This window comes from Lepisosteus platostomus, chromosome 9 (genome assembly GCF_059453375.1).
Source record: "Lepisosteus platostomus isolate fLepPlt1 chromosome 9, fLepPlt1.hap1, whole genome shotgun sequence".
NCBI lineage: Eukaryota > Metazoa > Chordata > Actinopteri > Semionotiformes > Lepisosteidae > Lepisosteus > Lepisosteus platostomus.
Window position 1 is genome coordinate 25,104,188 of NC_142619.1, and position 14,969 is coordinate 25,119,156.

Consider the following 14,969-nt stretch of genomic DNA (forward strand, 5'->3'; position numbering starts at 1 on the left):
TTCTTGTAAATTTTAAATTGTTTTCAATTTCTTTTGTAACACAAGGCAACAGGTTTAGCCATTTATCTGGGGAAAAATGCAACAGGCTTTAGGTAAAGAAATGAAAGGGAATCAGTTTGCAAATTCATGGCTTCTATCCGTCCATACCTCTGAGCAGAATTGAAAGTGGAATCCTATCAGTAACCTCACTCCATTAAAATGAGGTGGATATAAATTGTATTTCAGTCACAGAGAAGAGGGAATCCAAAATGATTACTTTAAATCCTGAAGAAATTAAAATAAGAGTGAGCCAATGTCAAAGAAGAGCATTCCCTCTGGTGAAAGAAACAATCAATAAAGCCAAGATGGTAGTGATTGTCACGGGACAAAGGAAGAAGAATGATCTATTGGGATTGCTGTGGCAGGTATTAACAAAGTTATGAGAATTTTTCAGTTAAGTGAGCAGGGAAGGCTGTCAGACAGCTTTATCTTAAAGCAGTGGGAGATTTGGCAAGGTCCATCACAGTGGATAAACAATGCCTTGCTTTTCATTTGGATTAGCATATATACATGGGTGACACACTGAAATTGTAGTGGAGTGGGAGGCTAACGTGTCTGTAATATTCTGAGAGTTGAAAACATACAGTAGCTAAGGAAAATAAAGCAGTATTTTTAGTTCAAACCTTGTTCTCCAAAGTAACTGTGGTACAGTGTATTTTGAATTCTTCCTAATGATACTCTGCATATTACTTGGAAGGATCTCCAGAAAATGCAGGATAGGTAGTTTGCCAGTTGTAAAACAAAGAAGTAAAGTCTTGTGCCCAAACCTAATTATGAGATTTCAAGATTTTAGAATCACAAATGTCAAGGCTGTGCATAAACTTATGTGTAAAAAATACTATAGGTATAGTAAAATTGCTTTCCCTTTCTAAAAATGGAGCTCATATCTACTGTACATCCTTGTACAGTATTTCTTTCAGCAAAATGTTGGCTAACAAACTGACTATTTCACTAGGTAAGTGAATGTACTCTATTGTTGCCTTAAGTCATTTGAAAAATTGAAAAATCATCTTATTACACTTATATCCAGTTACAAATTAGCTTGATCATAGCAAAATCAAATGCAGTTCTGCTCATCACACTTTTGCTGTATTTTACAGATAGTTTGACTTGATTAGAAATCAGAAATAAATTGCTAGTAAATAAATGAGTAAAAGCTAAAATGGTTTCTCAGAAATGGGGTTTAAAGGTTAAAGAGGCTACCAAATGGATAATTTTCCATAACCATTACTTACATCGTACTGTATATGGTATGTTAGTTTTAACATCTTTTTTATGCAGTGTTGTAGCTTCTGCAAAATCTTCTGTTCTGGCCTGCAGAGTTGAAGAATGTAATTCGTTTGTTAAGAGTGCTGCAATCAAGTGCATTGCTAATGCGAGACATCTGCAGAGTGCTCAGCTTCATGTCTGGCTTGCGCTGTCACAGGATGCCGTTCTGAAAGACCTACAGTACCCTGCAACACGCCTATTGAAAAAGCAAGACAGAGCAGGACCAATGCTCACTTCTTTGCTGATGTCTCTTAGCTCTCCATATTTAAACTTTTTCTAGCATTCACCTGACCTTTAATGTATTCAACTGAGTTTTGACATTTTTGATAATTGCAATTTGTTTTCATTTGCAATTCAATTTTATTTGTACTATAGCACCCTAATTATTTATCAGTCCCTTAACAAACTATTTTAAGTTTTTTTAACGTAACATGGACCTGCAACATGGTATGAAAGGTTGAGGTAAAAAACAAACAAACAAAACAAACATACAGTACATTACTCAAACACATTACATACATAAAAGGTAAGAATTTGAATAATGAAAATACTTTAACAGGGAAGAACTGCATAAGGGATGAAAGATAACATACAGTATTGCTCAAATGCCATGAAAGATATTGACCTGATGCTGTCAGTCAAAAGGGATCCAGACATTGCTTATGTGATTCTTACAGCATGGAGGCATGCATAACCATCTCTCCCATGTACCCTGTGATTTAGATGTGTGCATTCTCTACTGAATATCTCAAAGCCCAATTTGTCATGGCAAACAAGCTGATTCTGTGCCTCATCCATGCCCAGCCAGGTGCAGTCATGTGGGGCTGATTCCTCCGCTTTATCAGGATGTGAAACGTCTCTGTGTTTGATTGGCCATTTTCAGCACATACAGGAAAGGTCTATCTTTTAATGGAAATGTCTGGGGTTTGTCAGGTTCATATTCAAGGCAGGGGAGCCATGCTGATAAATAGTTTAATCTACTGTAAGAACTAAGGGGTTCTGACATTATTCAGTTTAACCTGGTGCTGGAATCATGAGGTCTGACATTTTTATAAGAAAATAGATAAAAATGGGATATCAAAAATATTACCCTGAATCTAAATCAACCATGTCTGCATACTAAGAGACAAAATATATATATATAATGCCAGTAGTATTGCATTTTTAATACGGATTTTACAGATATCCATTTAAATGGGACTTAAAATATCACACTAAAAGATTTTACACAGTGGGAAATATTTGCTTTTGATGCTGTATTAGACTGAAACATCAAAGAAACAAACAACCTCAAGATATTTACAACTTAGGGGGAACTTTTTTTGGATGAAATTAAGCATTACAGTATTTGTACACTTACAATAAATGCAGGTGTTTCTGTTTCTTTTTGTTCACTCCTTTTCCTTTCCACTGCACTGTAAGATAAACTGTAAATGAAGTTCCTGCAGAGAAGTATGGGTGATGAAATCCATGTTCACAGTTTGTGAGGTGTAAATTAAATTCTGTAGTCAATATCATAGAAACCATGGCAGCCCAACATAGTGACTACACAATGAGACACCTACTCACTTTTCAGCTGTGAATATAAACTAATAACTGTTGAAGTCTGCCATCTTTCACAACGATTTTCTTCATGAGCTTGCTATCTTATTTTACTTCAGTAGAGAAATTTCACTGTAGATGCTGTTGTCTACAATGTTTGTAGAAAAAGAATTGTAAAATATTTGTGAGTGCAAGAAAGAGAAATTAAAGGACGGCTGCCTTAGTGTCTGCCATATGGTGTGAGTATCTTGTTCTAGCTGTTATCTATTAGTGGGAGACTAAAAATCACAATTTAAAAATGTTGACAATTGGCAAAGGCTGCATATTGCCCAGTTTGGAAGCTGATTTCTTCAAAAGCTCACGTAACAGACATCTGCTAAGAAAACATCCTTTAGCAATAGAATTGTCAATTATATTGTAGATAGTTATTGGACACAAGCATTTAAAACACTAATTGTTTAGAGATGAATTCAATGTGTCATTCTCATTTTCTTTTTCTGAGACAACAGCTTCTAAGTGAGACTAACAAAGGTTATTACCTGAATAAGAAATGTAGTATAAATATCTCCCTGAACAGACTGTCTCAGAAGTACCACTGAATCATTTAACTGGAAGCATAATGGGAATTGAATTATCCATTTAGGTACTGTATCACATTTAATTTCCAAGTGATTCGGGTGTTTTTTTTTATCACAAAACAAAATAATCACAAACCTGGGTTATATTCTGAGGTTTAAGGCAAACCCCTGAGCTATTATACAATCCAGCAATACTAAAATGGCTGCAGTAGCCAAGAATTATACTAAATAGACAAACAGATGTAATTAAAACGTTAGTAAAGAACATGGTAATTTACATATAAATGTGTATTGTTTCAAGTCTCTGCAGAGCAACAAATCAGTTGGAACCGTATAGAAGATGATGTGATTTGTAGTATCACATTTGTTGTTTTTTTTTACAATATATTTTCTGGTCTCTAAAGTCATCTGTGCATTCTACAGCATTATAATAATTTCTAAAAATAATTTATCTTCTAAGAACTCTCACCGCTTATGCTAGACATCCCCATACATACTTTTGTTGGTATTGTAATTGTTCATAAATTATAGTTGTTTCACAAAAACAGATAAGAACATAAAAAATAGCAAACGAGAAGAGCCCAATCGGCCCATAAAAGATTTCTTTAAACCAAATAGGACTGTAATTGCAGAAACAGGTAAACGAAAGTCTGTAATGGTTTAATTGAAAGCATCGGTTAACACCAATGGTTAACAGCTGACTCAGAATGAGAATATGCAGATATGGAGGTCTTCTGAACCAGTGGTGGGAGCTACTGATCTTTGTCATATTTTCTTAGACTTGAATGTAATTGTTCCACTGATTTTTTTTTTATTTAACTAACATTATGTTTCTGCATAACAGCCCTCCTGCTATTTGGCTCTGGAGCCATCTGTTCACCTGCTTGTAAACTCAGCCTCATTCCTTCAAACCGAGGTTTCCAAGATTAAAATACTGTATATATCAAAAGACAGCATTATATCCTTCATATCTATTGCCTTAATTATATCCTGGCTGTTTGAAAAGATAAGTTCAATAAGAACATGTTCCCTATTTGAAGCATTTAAAAACCGGTTTAAGAAATATCATTCAAGCCGTTTCAACCTTGTTAATTTTTATATTCCCTATCACAGAATCCCAATTTATGTGTGGAAGAATAAAATAGCCCACTAACATTTTCTTGTTGCATATTATTCAGATCACATTATACAGTAAGATACTGTACTATTGCTGGCATTTAGTGTCCTCTAGAATACACCTACGGTAAAGTTAGAATTTCAATCTAGTTTAACACTGAATTAATCATAAACTGCATGTATTCTCTGGATTCACTTCTTTAGATTGAACGTTATTTTATATATACATAGGCCACACTACAACCTTACAGTATGTTCGTTCACATCATTAGCCATGTTTCAGGTAATCCTATTTTGTCAAAGCTTCCTGTAGATGCAGTAGCCTCATATTCTTGCATCTTATTCCTTCTGCTTCCAGCCTATGTCAGAGAGTTGACTTGTGAGCTCCTTTCCTCCCAGATCCCAAGTTTAAATATTCCTCAATCATTCAACACATAAACTTGCCCAATATATCAATGTCCTTGTACAGATCCCATTTGTTCTGGAGTCACAATGCCCCCATAAACCTAAACCTCTCTTCTCTGCATCAGTTTTTTAACTATACAGTATATCAGATCTCCACATCTCCTTTAACGTTTCTGGGCTTCCAAGTGGCACTAGTAGAATTCCCTACTAGAGATGAGCACTGTGGACATTCAGCTCAAATTTACAACCCGAATTCTTAAATTTGTCTGTATAATTGTCACTTCACCGTTTCTAATGTCATTCATACAGTACCTACATGACACCTGGATCCACTCTGATTCTGGACAGGAACGTGTACACTTGCACATATCATTCAGACACCTGGGAACCAAGAACTATACAGGAGTCCCTGTAACACTGAAATATAAGTTACCTTTAATAATTGATTTCTTTAAGATCACTACCTTCCTTTTACTGAGGGGGACTAGAATCCTGGGTGGGATCTGTCAGTTCTCCCATTTTTATCCTGTGACATAGATCCATTGCCAGCAGAAGACCTGGAAGCAGGTGGACATGACAAGCTCAAGGGACACTGCAGCTGTTAACTGTGCATTCCCTTTCCTACAGATGCACTCTGCAGTCAACCACTTCTCTTCCTTTCTGGTCTGAAGCCTCCTGGCTTTATGCTCACGGCATGTACACAATTTCCTGGTTTCCCCATTAATTAGTTTTTGCATAACTCCTGTATATTAACTCTCTCATGCACTGGACAAGCAAAATTGGCCTTAAGACAAAAAGACAAAAAAGAACATGTATTTTAATTTCTAGTTCAATACCAATTTGTTAGCCTTACTACTGTATATGACGTGTCATACTTTTACTATATGTTCCAGGCAGTGAGATGCAGTATACAGTACCTTACATAATGTTATGTGTACTGTAAAAGGAAAAATTAATTGTGACTGTGAAAAAACACAAAAACATTAGATTAACAAGTAAAACAAAAGTAAAAACATTCAAACCTTAAGTCTATATAACAAAATGCTACTCCTCATCCCTTATTGGCCACTTGTTCCAGAATCACGAAACTAAGCAGCTTAAAACAACGATCAACAAAAACGTCTCCGTCAGAAGGTTAAATGAGAAAAATCTCTATCAGAGCAAATTCAAACCTAAATGCCTTGGTCACAGGTGCATTTTACTAATTTATTTTCATCATATTCATTTTTCAGATTATTTTTGCAAACTACGTGTAAATTTACATGCAGAACGAGCGTCAGACAGTGAAATGAGATGGATAAGGTAAACAAAATCTGACTTCTTCTCGACACATCATATCTGCAAAAATCACAGATGTTTATTTGCACTGCAGATATTTTATTATACGTTTTCATCAATTTCAGGTTTTCTGTTTTGAGGTCTTGTTTAAAGAAGGAATTCATACAAGCTTAGGTATACCGGGCTCCAGTAAAACTCTTCACTTCACTTATTTTGCAGAATCCAGGCTGTAAGACATAGGACACATTCAAAGAGGAAAGAGATCAGTTTCTTTGTGTCTTCTTGAGAATTAATGCCCTTGTATGCCAGGTTTGAAACAGTCAATATTTCTCAGAACTCTGTGCTGACACGTGGTAAAATCAAAGATGGAGACATACAAACACCACGAGTCAATTGAGATTCAATGGGAAAATAACAATGAACAAAAAATGTAATCAAATTATTCCAATTGAATTAATGTAGAATAAACCAAATCAAGGAAGGATTTGCTTAAGGCAAAGGGCAAGAGAACAGATCCATTGAGGTGCAATTCCAGTAAAGAACAAGGAATTTTATTTTTTGTAATTTAGAGAACAAAAATTAATATATTGTAGTTTGGGGGCAGCATAATGTGTGAGTCTCTGGATGACTAGTGGGCTGTAGGGTTCAACACCCTGCAGCAGATACTGCTGTTGTACCTTGAGTACATGGTAAGCTCTTGTCCCATCAGCCATTGTGGTGTACAGCAGTCAGCTGTACATATCTATATATTCAGGTGGGTAGCTGCGTCAGCATGTGTAGGCTGCAAAGGAACAAGTAATAGGTTTATTCCATGCTGAAAAAAAGAAGAAGAAGAGAAGAAGAAGAAGAGTGTTCTCTTCTTTTTTTCAGCATGGAATAAACCTATTACTTGTTCCTTTGCATATCTATATATGCTGTATTGTATTTGTTTTTATAAAGCAATACAATTAAAAAAAAACCATAGTGAATTGTACTTTCCTTTTGTTATTTTTCACAATTTGTTACCAGTTGTTCATTACCGGTTGTTTTATGTAATTACTGTTGATATACTAAGTAGCAGAATATTCCAGAATCTTTTGATCATGTGTGCACTGACACTCTGGAAAATGTCCTAGCATGTGACTGGCAGTGCTATATTTGATTTTAGCCCCCGCCTACTTTGGTGTGGCTAGATGATTAGGATACCCACTGAGCAGTCCAGTTAGAAATCCAGTGTCTAATTGCCATTACCATACTTGGCTATTGATGGGGTTAACACTGAGAGAGCTTTGTAGAGCAGTTTAAGGAAGAGATGGATCAAGATAGACCACAGTGCCAGTAGGCACAGACTGGAAGGATTTTGAACAGTTAAAGACACCATTAACTCGCTGTAACCAAATTGCACGAAGACCTGTAACTAAATTGTACTGTATGTTTCTATTTTTCACTATTTAGAACTTCTGTAATGGATTTCATTTTACCCCATCAAAAACCATAAAATACTAGATCAGCAAAATTTAATACAAGAAAGAATCTTGTGTGTAATTATCGATTTAGATACTGTAGTCCTACTTGAATTGTAAACCAATATGAGTAAACAGAAAACCATACTTAACATAAAATGTTTAAACAATGTGGCATGCACAGTGTTAATTGTAATCGAATGGCAAAAAACATTAAACTTTGAAGCTGGAAAATTCAGGTGAAAAGTTAATATTTTACTTTCTTGAAAAAGCTTTCTGTATGTGCAGGCATTCAGAGCAAACTGTCAGCGAACTCTTAAAGCCAAGGATGTTCGCAGATGACAGCATGCCCTAAATGGTAGATGTAGACACTAGTGGTTTGGAAAATAACGACCATTAGAATGTTTGTTTTCATTTCCAGAGCGCAGCGAGAGCCCTGAAGCTTTTAGGTGACCTACATGTACTATAATCACATTATAATGGTGTTAACATAATGTTTAGTCTTACATGAATAGCTTCCTGCGGTCAGCAATACTGCAAAATGTGAATTCTAGAGTGAGGAATCGACTACTGAACTAGATCATAGGAGTAATACTGAAAATATAATGATACGATAAAATTGCTTTTTTATCTTCACCATGAAGACACTTCATGGATGAAGACATCCAGCTCATCTTGTTTTGAATTTGATTTAATTTCCAGAACATTATCCAGAGGAGTGTCTGTATTTTCATGTGCCAGAAGGTCATTGGCCTTGGTGTTAACCAATGCCTGGTTGCCATTAATTGGCTTGTTTTGCTATGACTCCACTTTCTAAGTCCAGTGGTTTCCTATGAATTCCCTGGTGACTCTCAACATCCTGTCATAATCATATGTCACAGTTCATATTGCAAAACACTGAGTGTCCATACTGTACTGTGGAAATGACTGGCTTAATTGCCCATCTGCCCTTCCCCTCCCAGGAACATCTCTATTGTGCACCACAGGGGAATTCAACTGATAGATAAAAGCTGTTACCTTTCACTCTAGTAAGTGCATCTGCCACAGTGTCTAGTCTCCTTTCACAGGAAAAAAAATCCATTAATAATCTAATTTGTATATGTCACTTTGTGGTGGCAGAGCATTATGACAGATCTGATAGAACACCCACAGGAAATTCTGTTATAGTAACATTTATATTAAAGATGGACTACCAGATATACATTTTTAAAAATAAATACCTTTCTATTTACATAAAATAATAATAAGAAGCAAAATAGAATACTAAGCCTGTTACCTGTACCAAATGCATCCAATCTTCTTCCTCAGCCTAATCTCACCTAAACTACAGTATGGTGGGGTCAAAACTGTAGTTGAATGACTCCAGGGTCAAAATAATGCTAAAGGGGCACAACTCCTGCCTCTTCATTTTGAATTGGCCACCCATTCTGTATGTGTCCAAAATTATTTAAGTTATGGTCCACAACAGTAACTGTGGTCTGTCCTGAAACCATAAAACAGAAGAAACACACATCTCAGGTAATGGGATTTTATGACTGTATTGTGCAGTTATCTTAGTTTGTTAAGTAGGTGGTGGCATTAGAATAGGAAGGGCGAGGATTTCCTGAAAGATTCTAAAATCCTTTAAGAACCATCACCGAAACAGAGACGGTGTCGGTACATATCAAAGAATCAACACCTCCATCAAACTAAATGAAACAAAGCAGAGGTGTCTGTATGTAGCTACAGTATGTTCTGTACATAAGGAAGAGTTATCACTCATTGTATTCTCACACCTTCTTTGGTTGTGCACACACTTCTAAGAGGCAATAATGTCGTGGTAACTGTACCTGCTGTTTCACATTAATGGTTCATTCTTATTTGAACTAACAGCACCACTGCTACAGAAAAAAAGAGATAATACTGTAGGTGGAAGCATCTATTATGTGGATTTCCTGAACTGGATATTACAGCATAAGACCATCTTCACTTCATTATACTGTAGGTCAAAAGTAGCTTTACTATTGAAAGTGAAATCAGATACAATATATAATTTACAACAGGTACTCTAAAATAAAACATTTCTAGTATATGACTACTGTGCTTTCAAAGCTTTTATTTTTTGTCTTGTTGCAAATCTAATATATGGATTAAAATTGTTTAGATTTTTGGAGCTTAAATAAGTAGTAAGTTTAGGATGTGTAGTGGCATGCATACTCTAAATTCATTGTTGGCTAAAATAAATAAAAGAAACAGCAAAAAAAACATGATTCATATATTCAGACACTGACTTTTGAGTAACTATTTTTGTGTTTTCCAAAACATCATAAAATGTTAATTTATTATTTTTAGTACAGTCTATAATAGTATCCCTAGTATCCATAGTGGTCCTAAGTAGTCATTATTTGTAAACCTCCTTCTCCAATACTCCAGTTCATAAAAACTATTAGTATTAAATATTGCAAATATTTTCGATACTTACAGTATCAGTATATGGATATATATACTGTAGATGTACAGTATGTCAAATTTTTTATTGCTGAAAGTTGGCAGCAGTGCAGGTATTAAAAAAGATGCAAAGTATGTTTTCATAATCATATTGCAGCCCAACATGTTCTTAATTATAGGGCTGAGATTGCTTCAAGATTACAATTGTTTTAAATGGTTATCTAAAGTGATATATACTGTATATATCTTCTGTGGCTAACCACTGCAAGTCAGATACAGAAAATCTCTTTACTTAAATCCTGTTTTCTCTTACACAGCAGACGATACTGAATATAATTTAAATAGCACAATCTGAATAGTGTGACAATGGTAACATGTAACAGTTGGATGCTGCTTGAACTTGTTATTTAGTATCTAATAGTATAGAATTATACTTGTAAATTATTTTGTTTCCTGATGTGTAGTAATTGAGCCATATCATTTATTAGGCTACTTGATTTCTGCCGGCAGCAGGTTTGATTGTGACAAATAATGCCTGCAAAGTTGGAAAAATAATAAATATGAAAATAAATAAGAACAGGAACTTGATCTTTCCAGAATTCAAGAAAAAAAATTCAAAAGAGTTAAATAAGATATTCTTAATGTGCCTTCCCCTTTTTATAATTATGATTATGTATTCAAATAAAGTGCATTGGGTTGATTTTGATTTTGATTTTGATTTAGCATCTTATAGATTCTAGTTTACTTGCTGTAGATGGCAGAAAGTGAACAATGTTTCGAATTTGGTATTCAAAACTATTCATTCCATTAATTTGACAGTTTTCTCTAGGTTTTTCTTTTTCTATCTACTGTTCCATTTGTATTTATTTTTCTGTGTTCTGCAAATTCTCGCAGTAGAAGAGAAAGCAAATGCTGAAAGTAAGTTTTTATTATTGATACAATTAACACCTTTATAATGATGGTGGGATGGTTAATGGATTTGGTAAAGGAAAAATGTTAATCCAGATATAATAGGGTGTAATAGAACAAAAGGAAATGAGACGCTGGGAATTAACTGCTTTTTAGTTTTACTTGTAGTCCTAATGATACTAAAATACAGAGATCAATGGAAAATGAAAACATTACAGAAGTGAGTCATTATTCGTATCATAATCTGTCTGGATCAAGACAATTAAAGGTGTCATATGCAAGTGAACACAAAACAAAAAAATACATACAATTTACAAAATGAAACATCATTATCAAAATTAATTGTGAATGTGCATCACCAAAATATTAACGCCCTTTGACAGCTGCATCTAAATGTTTATAGACGTTGCTCACTGTAGCTTTGCAGTAGTCCATTAAGCAAGGAATATTAAAACAGAGCCATTTCCGAATCAGTTTTAATATGAAGGCCAATTACGCCCAGCCACAGGAGACTGCTATGATGATTCCCTGACTACTGGCTCATGATGGCTTCCATATGCTCCCCAACATTAATTTGATTTAAACACCAAATGGCTTTCAGATATGCTTTTACGAAAACATCTACAATCATGATACAACCAATAAAGTTCTGTTGACATCTTTCAAAAAAAGTTTTGTCTTACTGTACCTCACACACCAACTTAATTTAAAGGCTTTTCCAACATTTCTTAGTTCTTTTTTAGAGCAAAACCAGAACAAAAATAACTGAAATAACTTATCACGACTTGTTGATAAGAAATGTAATTTCTTTTAAGTTGAACCACCACCTACAGTAGAATTGAAAATGGTGTTCACATTTCTGACTTTTCAATCACTTACAGACGTGTTAAAGAATTAAAATCTGCCTATGTTCGGGTTATAATTGGGCACTCTACGTTTCCAAGTTTTACGTGAAAATTTAAAGTGCCAGATTAGAAGAGACCATTTAGTTTATTACTGTTCACTAGAACAAATCTGCAAAATGATTCCAACAGGGCCTGTAACATATCACAGTGTTTTTGTATAGATTTTATGACCTACACTAGCCAAAATATAAGCTTTTCTTTGTGTAGATATGTATTTAACCCCTGTTTGGATTCAGAATTAAGATTCCATGTTTGTCCCTGTGTTTTGCTGGGAGACTTACTATGTATGTTTCAAACAACTGTTGGAATCTAATTAATTCCTACCCTTGAAAAAATGTAAAACATATTTGTCACATCTAGGGTGTTATCCAACAATCTAACATGAATCCATTCTGTATGTTTAAAAGTAACTTATTTTTTTACAGAGAAAGGTGACAGAAACAAACCTTTTTGTTTCAAGCTTGAATAGCTTGAATTCAAGGACAAGTGTAGTGCACTGTATTTCTGTAACAGCACACATGCAAAGCACCTGACTTGCTCTGTCCAAACATTTAGAATTAGTGAAGAGGCAAACACGTCTAGAATGAACCAATGAACAAAAATATAAGAAAAAAACATTCTTCTTAATCTTTAGATAAAAAAGTAAACAGTATGGAAGAAGAGACAAAATATATAACCAGTACTTGTCAAATTACCAACACCACAATAAAACAATATTTTAGTGGAGAAAATAATAATTCTGCACTTCATCCAACACAGAAGTGAAGTACCCACTCCGGTGATGTGCGGCAGCCATGTAGCAGCAGCAGGGAGAACTGCTTCATTAATTTATTTCAGGGGGAACATAACCATTTCATTTACAGTAAACCAGCCCTGACTGGATTTTAGGCAGGACAGGGTTAACATACTATATCTGCACTTTTTCTGAAGGATTTATTTTGTACATCTATAATGTTATTTGACAGCTAAATCCACTCAGAGCAGCAATTCAAAAAGCAACCAAACAGAGATGAATAAATGGAATGTTCTTCTCAACCCAGGCTCTAACAACACATTAATCCTTCAGATGATATAACACACAGCTTCAAAAGAACCAAATCTAATGATTTATTAAGTAAACTTTGCAGATGTGCACATACAATATAAAGGAAATTTGGTCAGGATATTTGCAAGAAAAGGCTTGCCCATTAGAATTCACTTCCACTCCTAATTTTCTAAAGTCATTTGAAATTAAGCGAGCAAGTAAGCAAGGAAACCTTGTATAAACCTTGTACTCACGTGGAATTTTGTTCAGTTCATTCATGAACTTGTCCTTCAACTTGGAAAAGGCATCATCCTTGCCGGCCCCTCCCGGGCTTGCCGGCTCTGTGACATTGCCAGGTGAGCCCGGGGCAACGGTGGTGGCGGGTGGCGCTGCCAGTGCTTCCCTGCGGCTTTCACTCATGATCGTGGCAGGCAGCCGGGCAGAAGCTGGCATGGAGAAAGGAGGAGAGAGGTCAGGGGCTCGGCAGCGCCTAACAGAAACGTACAGGAGAAAAGCAATGCGCCCAGGTAGGTGAGTGTGTCTGTGAGAACACCTGCAGGTTTAGCTTGAGCAAACATTACATCATTACCATAACCCTCTGCCTTTAGATCATACAATGCTTGAAAGGCATTCCCTGCTTACCCAGAGAACATCTATTTTTTTCTAGCTCCTCCCCCCCCCCCCCCCCCGCACACAAAGAACAAAGTTTTAAAAGGAATTTATTTAGGTTTGGATAGGCTGTGGCTGGCAGGAACAACAACCGCAGCTTCCTATTGAGCTCCAAATCTGTTTACTATTGGAAAGAGCACACTCATCAGCTCTCTCTGTGGGCGGCATACAACAGACAATGAAAGTTGTTATTTCCAGTTGTTTTTCATGAAGGTTGTCAGAGTTTTCATTGCCATGGCAACTGAGGGTTAATGGGCCCACTAAAGATGCATTGTAGTTATAGAATTATTGCTATCTGCCTGAGATATTACATCTCTCTCTTACACATTTCCTACCTTTTTGTTTTACTTTTTAAGATTGTTTCTTTGGCACCTTTGTCCCAAAGTTTGCCTAATCTATTATTCCCTCAGAGACAGAAATTAGGGGTAAACAGAGAGTAAGAGGAAATTTAGGACTTGCATAAGAAATCCACAGATAATATTTCAGTGTTGTACATGCTTATTCTTAAATAGATAACTAGATTAGGGGTTCTCAAACCTAATCCTTGAGGGCCATTGTCCACACATGTTTGGTCCAGCTGAGCTTAATGCCCTTCACATTTTTGTCTAAATTGGATTGATCTAACAACTTCTCCCAGCTCTTCAGGTTAAAGAGACATCTTCCCTCCATTAGCAGGACTGGGGATCCCCTGTATTCAAAAAGACATGTCCAGTACTGCACATACTGGGGTGTTCTTAAATTTTCCAATCGTACATAAATGATTCAAGATATTTCAGACAATCACACTGCTTAAGTGAACTGAGTCACTGAGTGTACTTCCAGATCTCAGCAGAAAAAAACTTTGAAATAACTGAAAATGTAAAATCAACAGTAATAACAACACAATTCACAAAACCATTACTTTTTTGTAGCAGGTACATTGAAGTTTTATAGACCTGACCCAACACTGGTAATCATTGTGCTGATTTTGTTATCAACAAGATTGATCTACAGGGTCTCAAATGTGAAAGTCACAGGCGGCTAGAGTGTGTGGCCAATGTTGGAAATGGTACAAGCTGTACATCATTGAGAGCACTATAGCACCAGGTTTCAGGTTGCTGTCTTGTGGGATTCTGTCCCATTCCTCTCCTAAAGCCACAGGTGTCACAGGTGTCTGGGAGCTACTGTAGATTCCACGTAGATTCAGTTGCCATGGCAATGAAAACTCTGACAATTTTCAATTGGTCTTACAGCTGGAATCGGCAGCATAACTATATTTTTCTCATTTCACAAACAAGCCATTTTAACACAAGGAGCATTTGGATGTGCAATGAAGAAGTGTCAGGATGAGCCTGCAGGAAGAGCATTATCAGAATTATCAAGGGAT

At 35.8% G+C, this 14,969-nt stretch overlaps 1 protein-coding gene across 4 annotated transcripts in view; it reads right to left on the reverse strand.

Moving 5' to 3' along the window:
* syt1a (synaptotagmin Ia) overlaps window positions 1-14,969 on the reverse strand; it is a 310,170-nt gene that overhangs the window by 67,178 nt on the left and 228,023 nt on the right. For all 4 annotated transcript variants that reach the window (XM_088647276.1, XM_088647277.1, XM_088647275.1 and 1 more), the window contains one exon: window positions 13,189-13,380. In XM_088647276.1, the coding sequence (XP_088503402.1) occupies window positions 13,189-13,354 (166 nt within the window). In that variant the 5' untranslated portion in view covers window positions 13,355-13,380. The remainder of the gene's footprint in view (window positions 1-13,188; window positions 13,381-14,969) is intronic.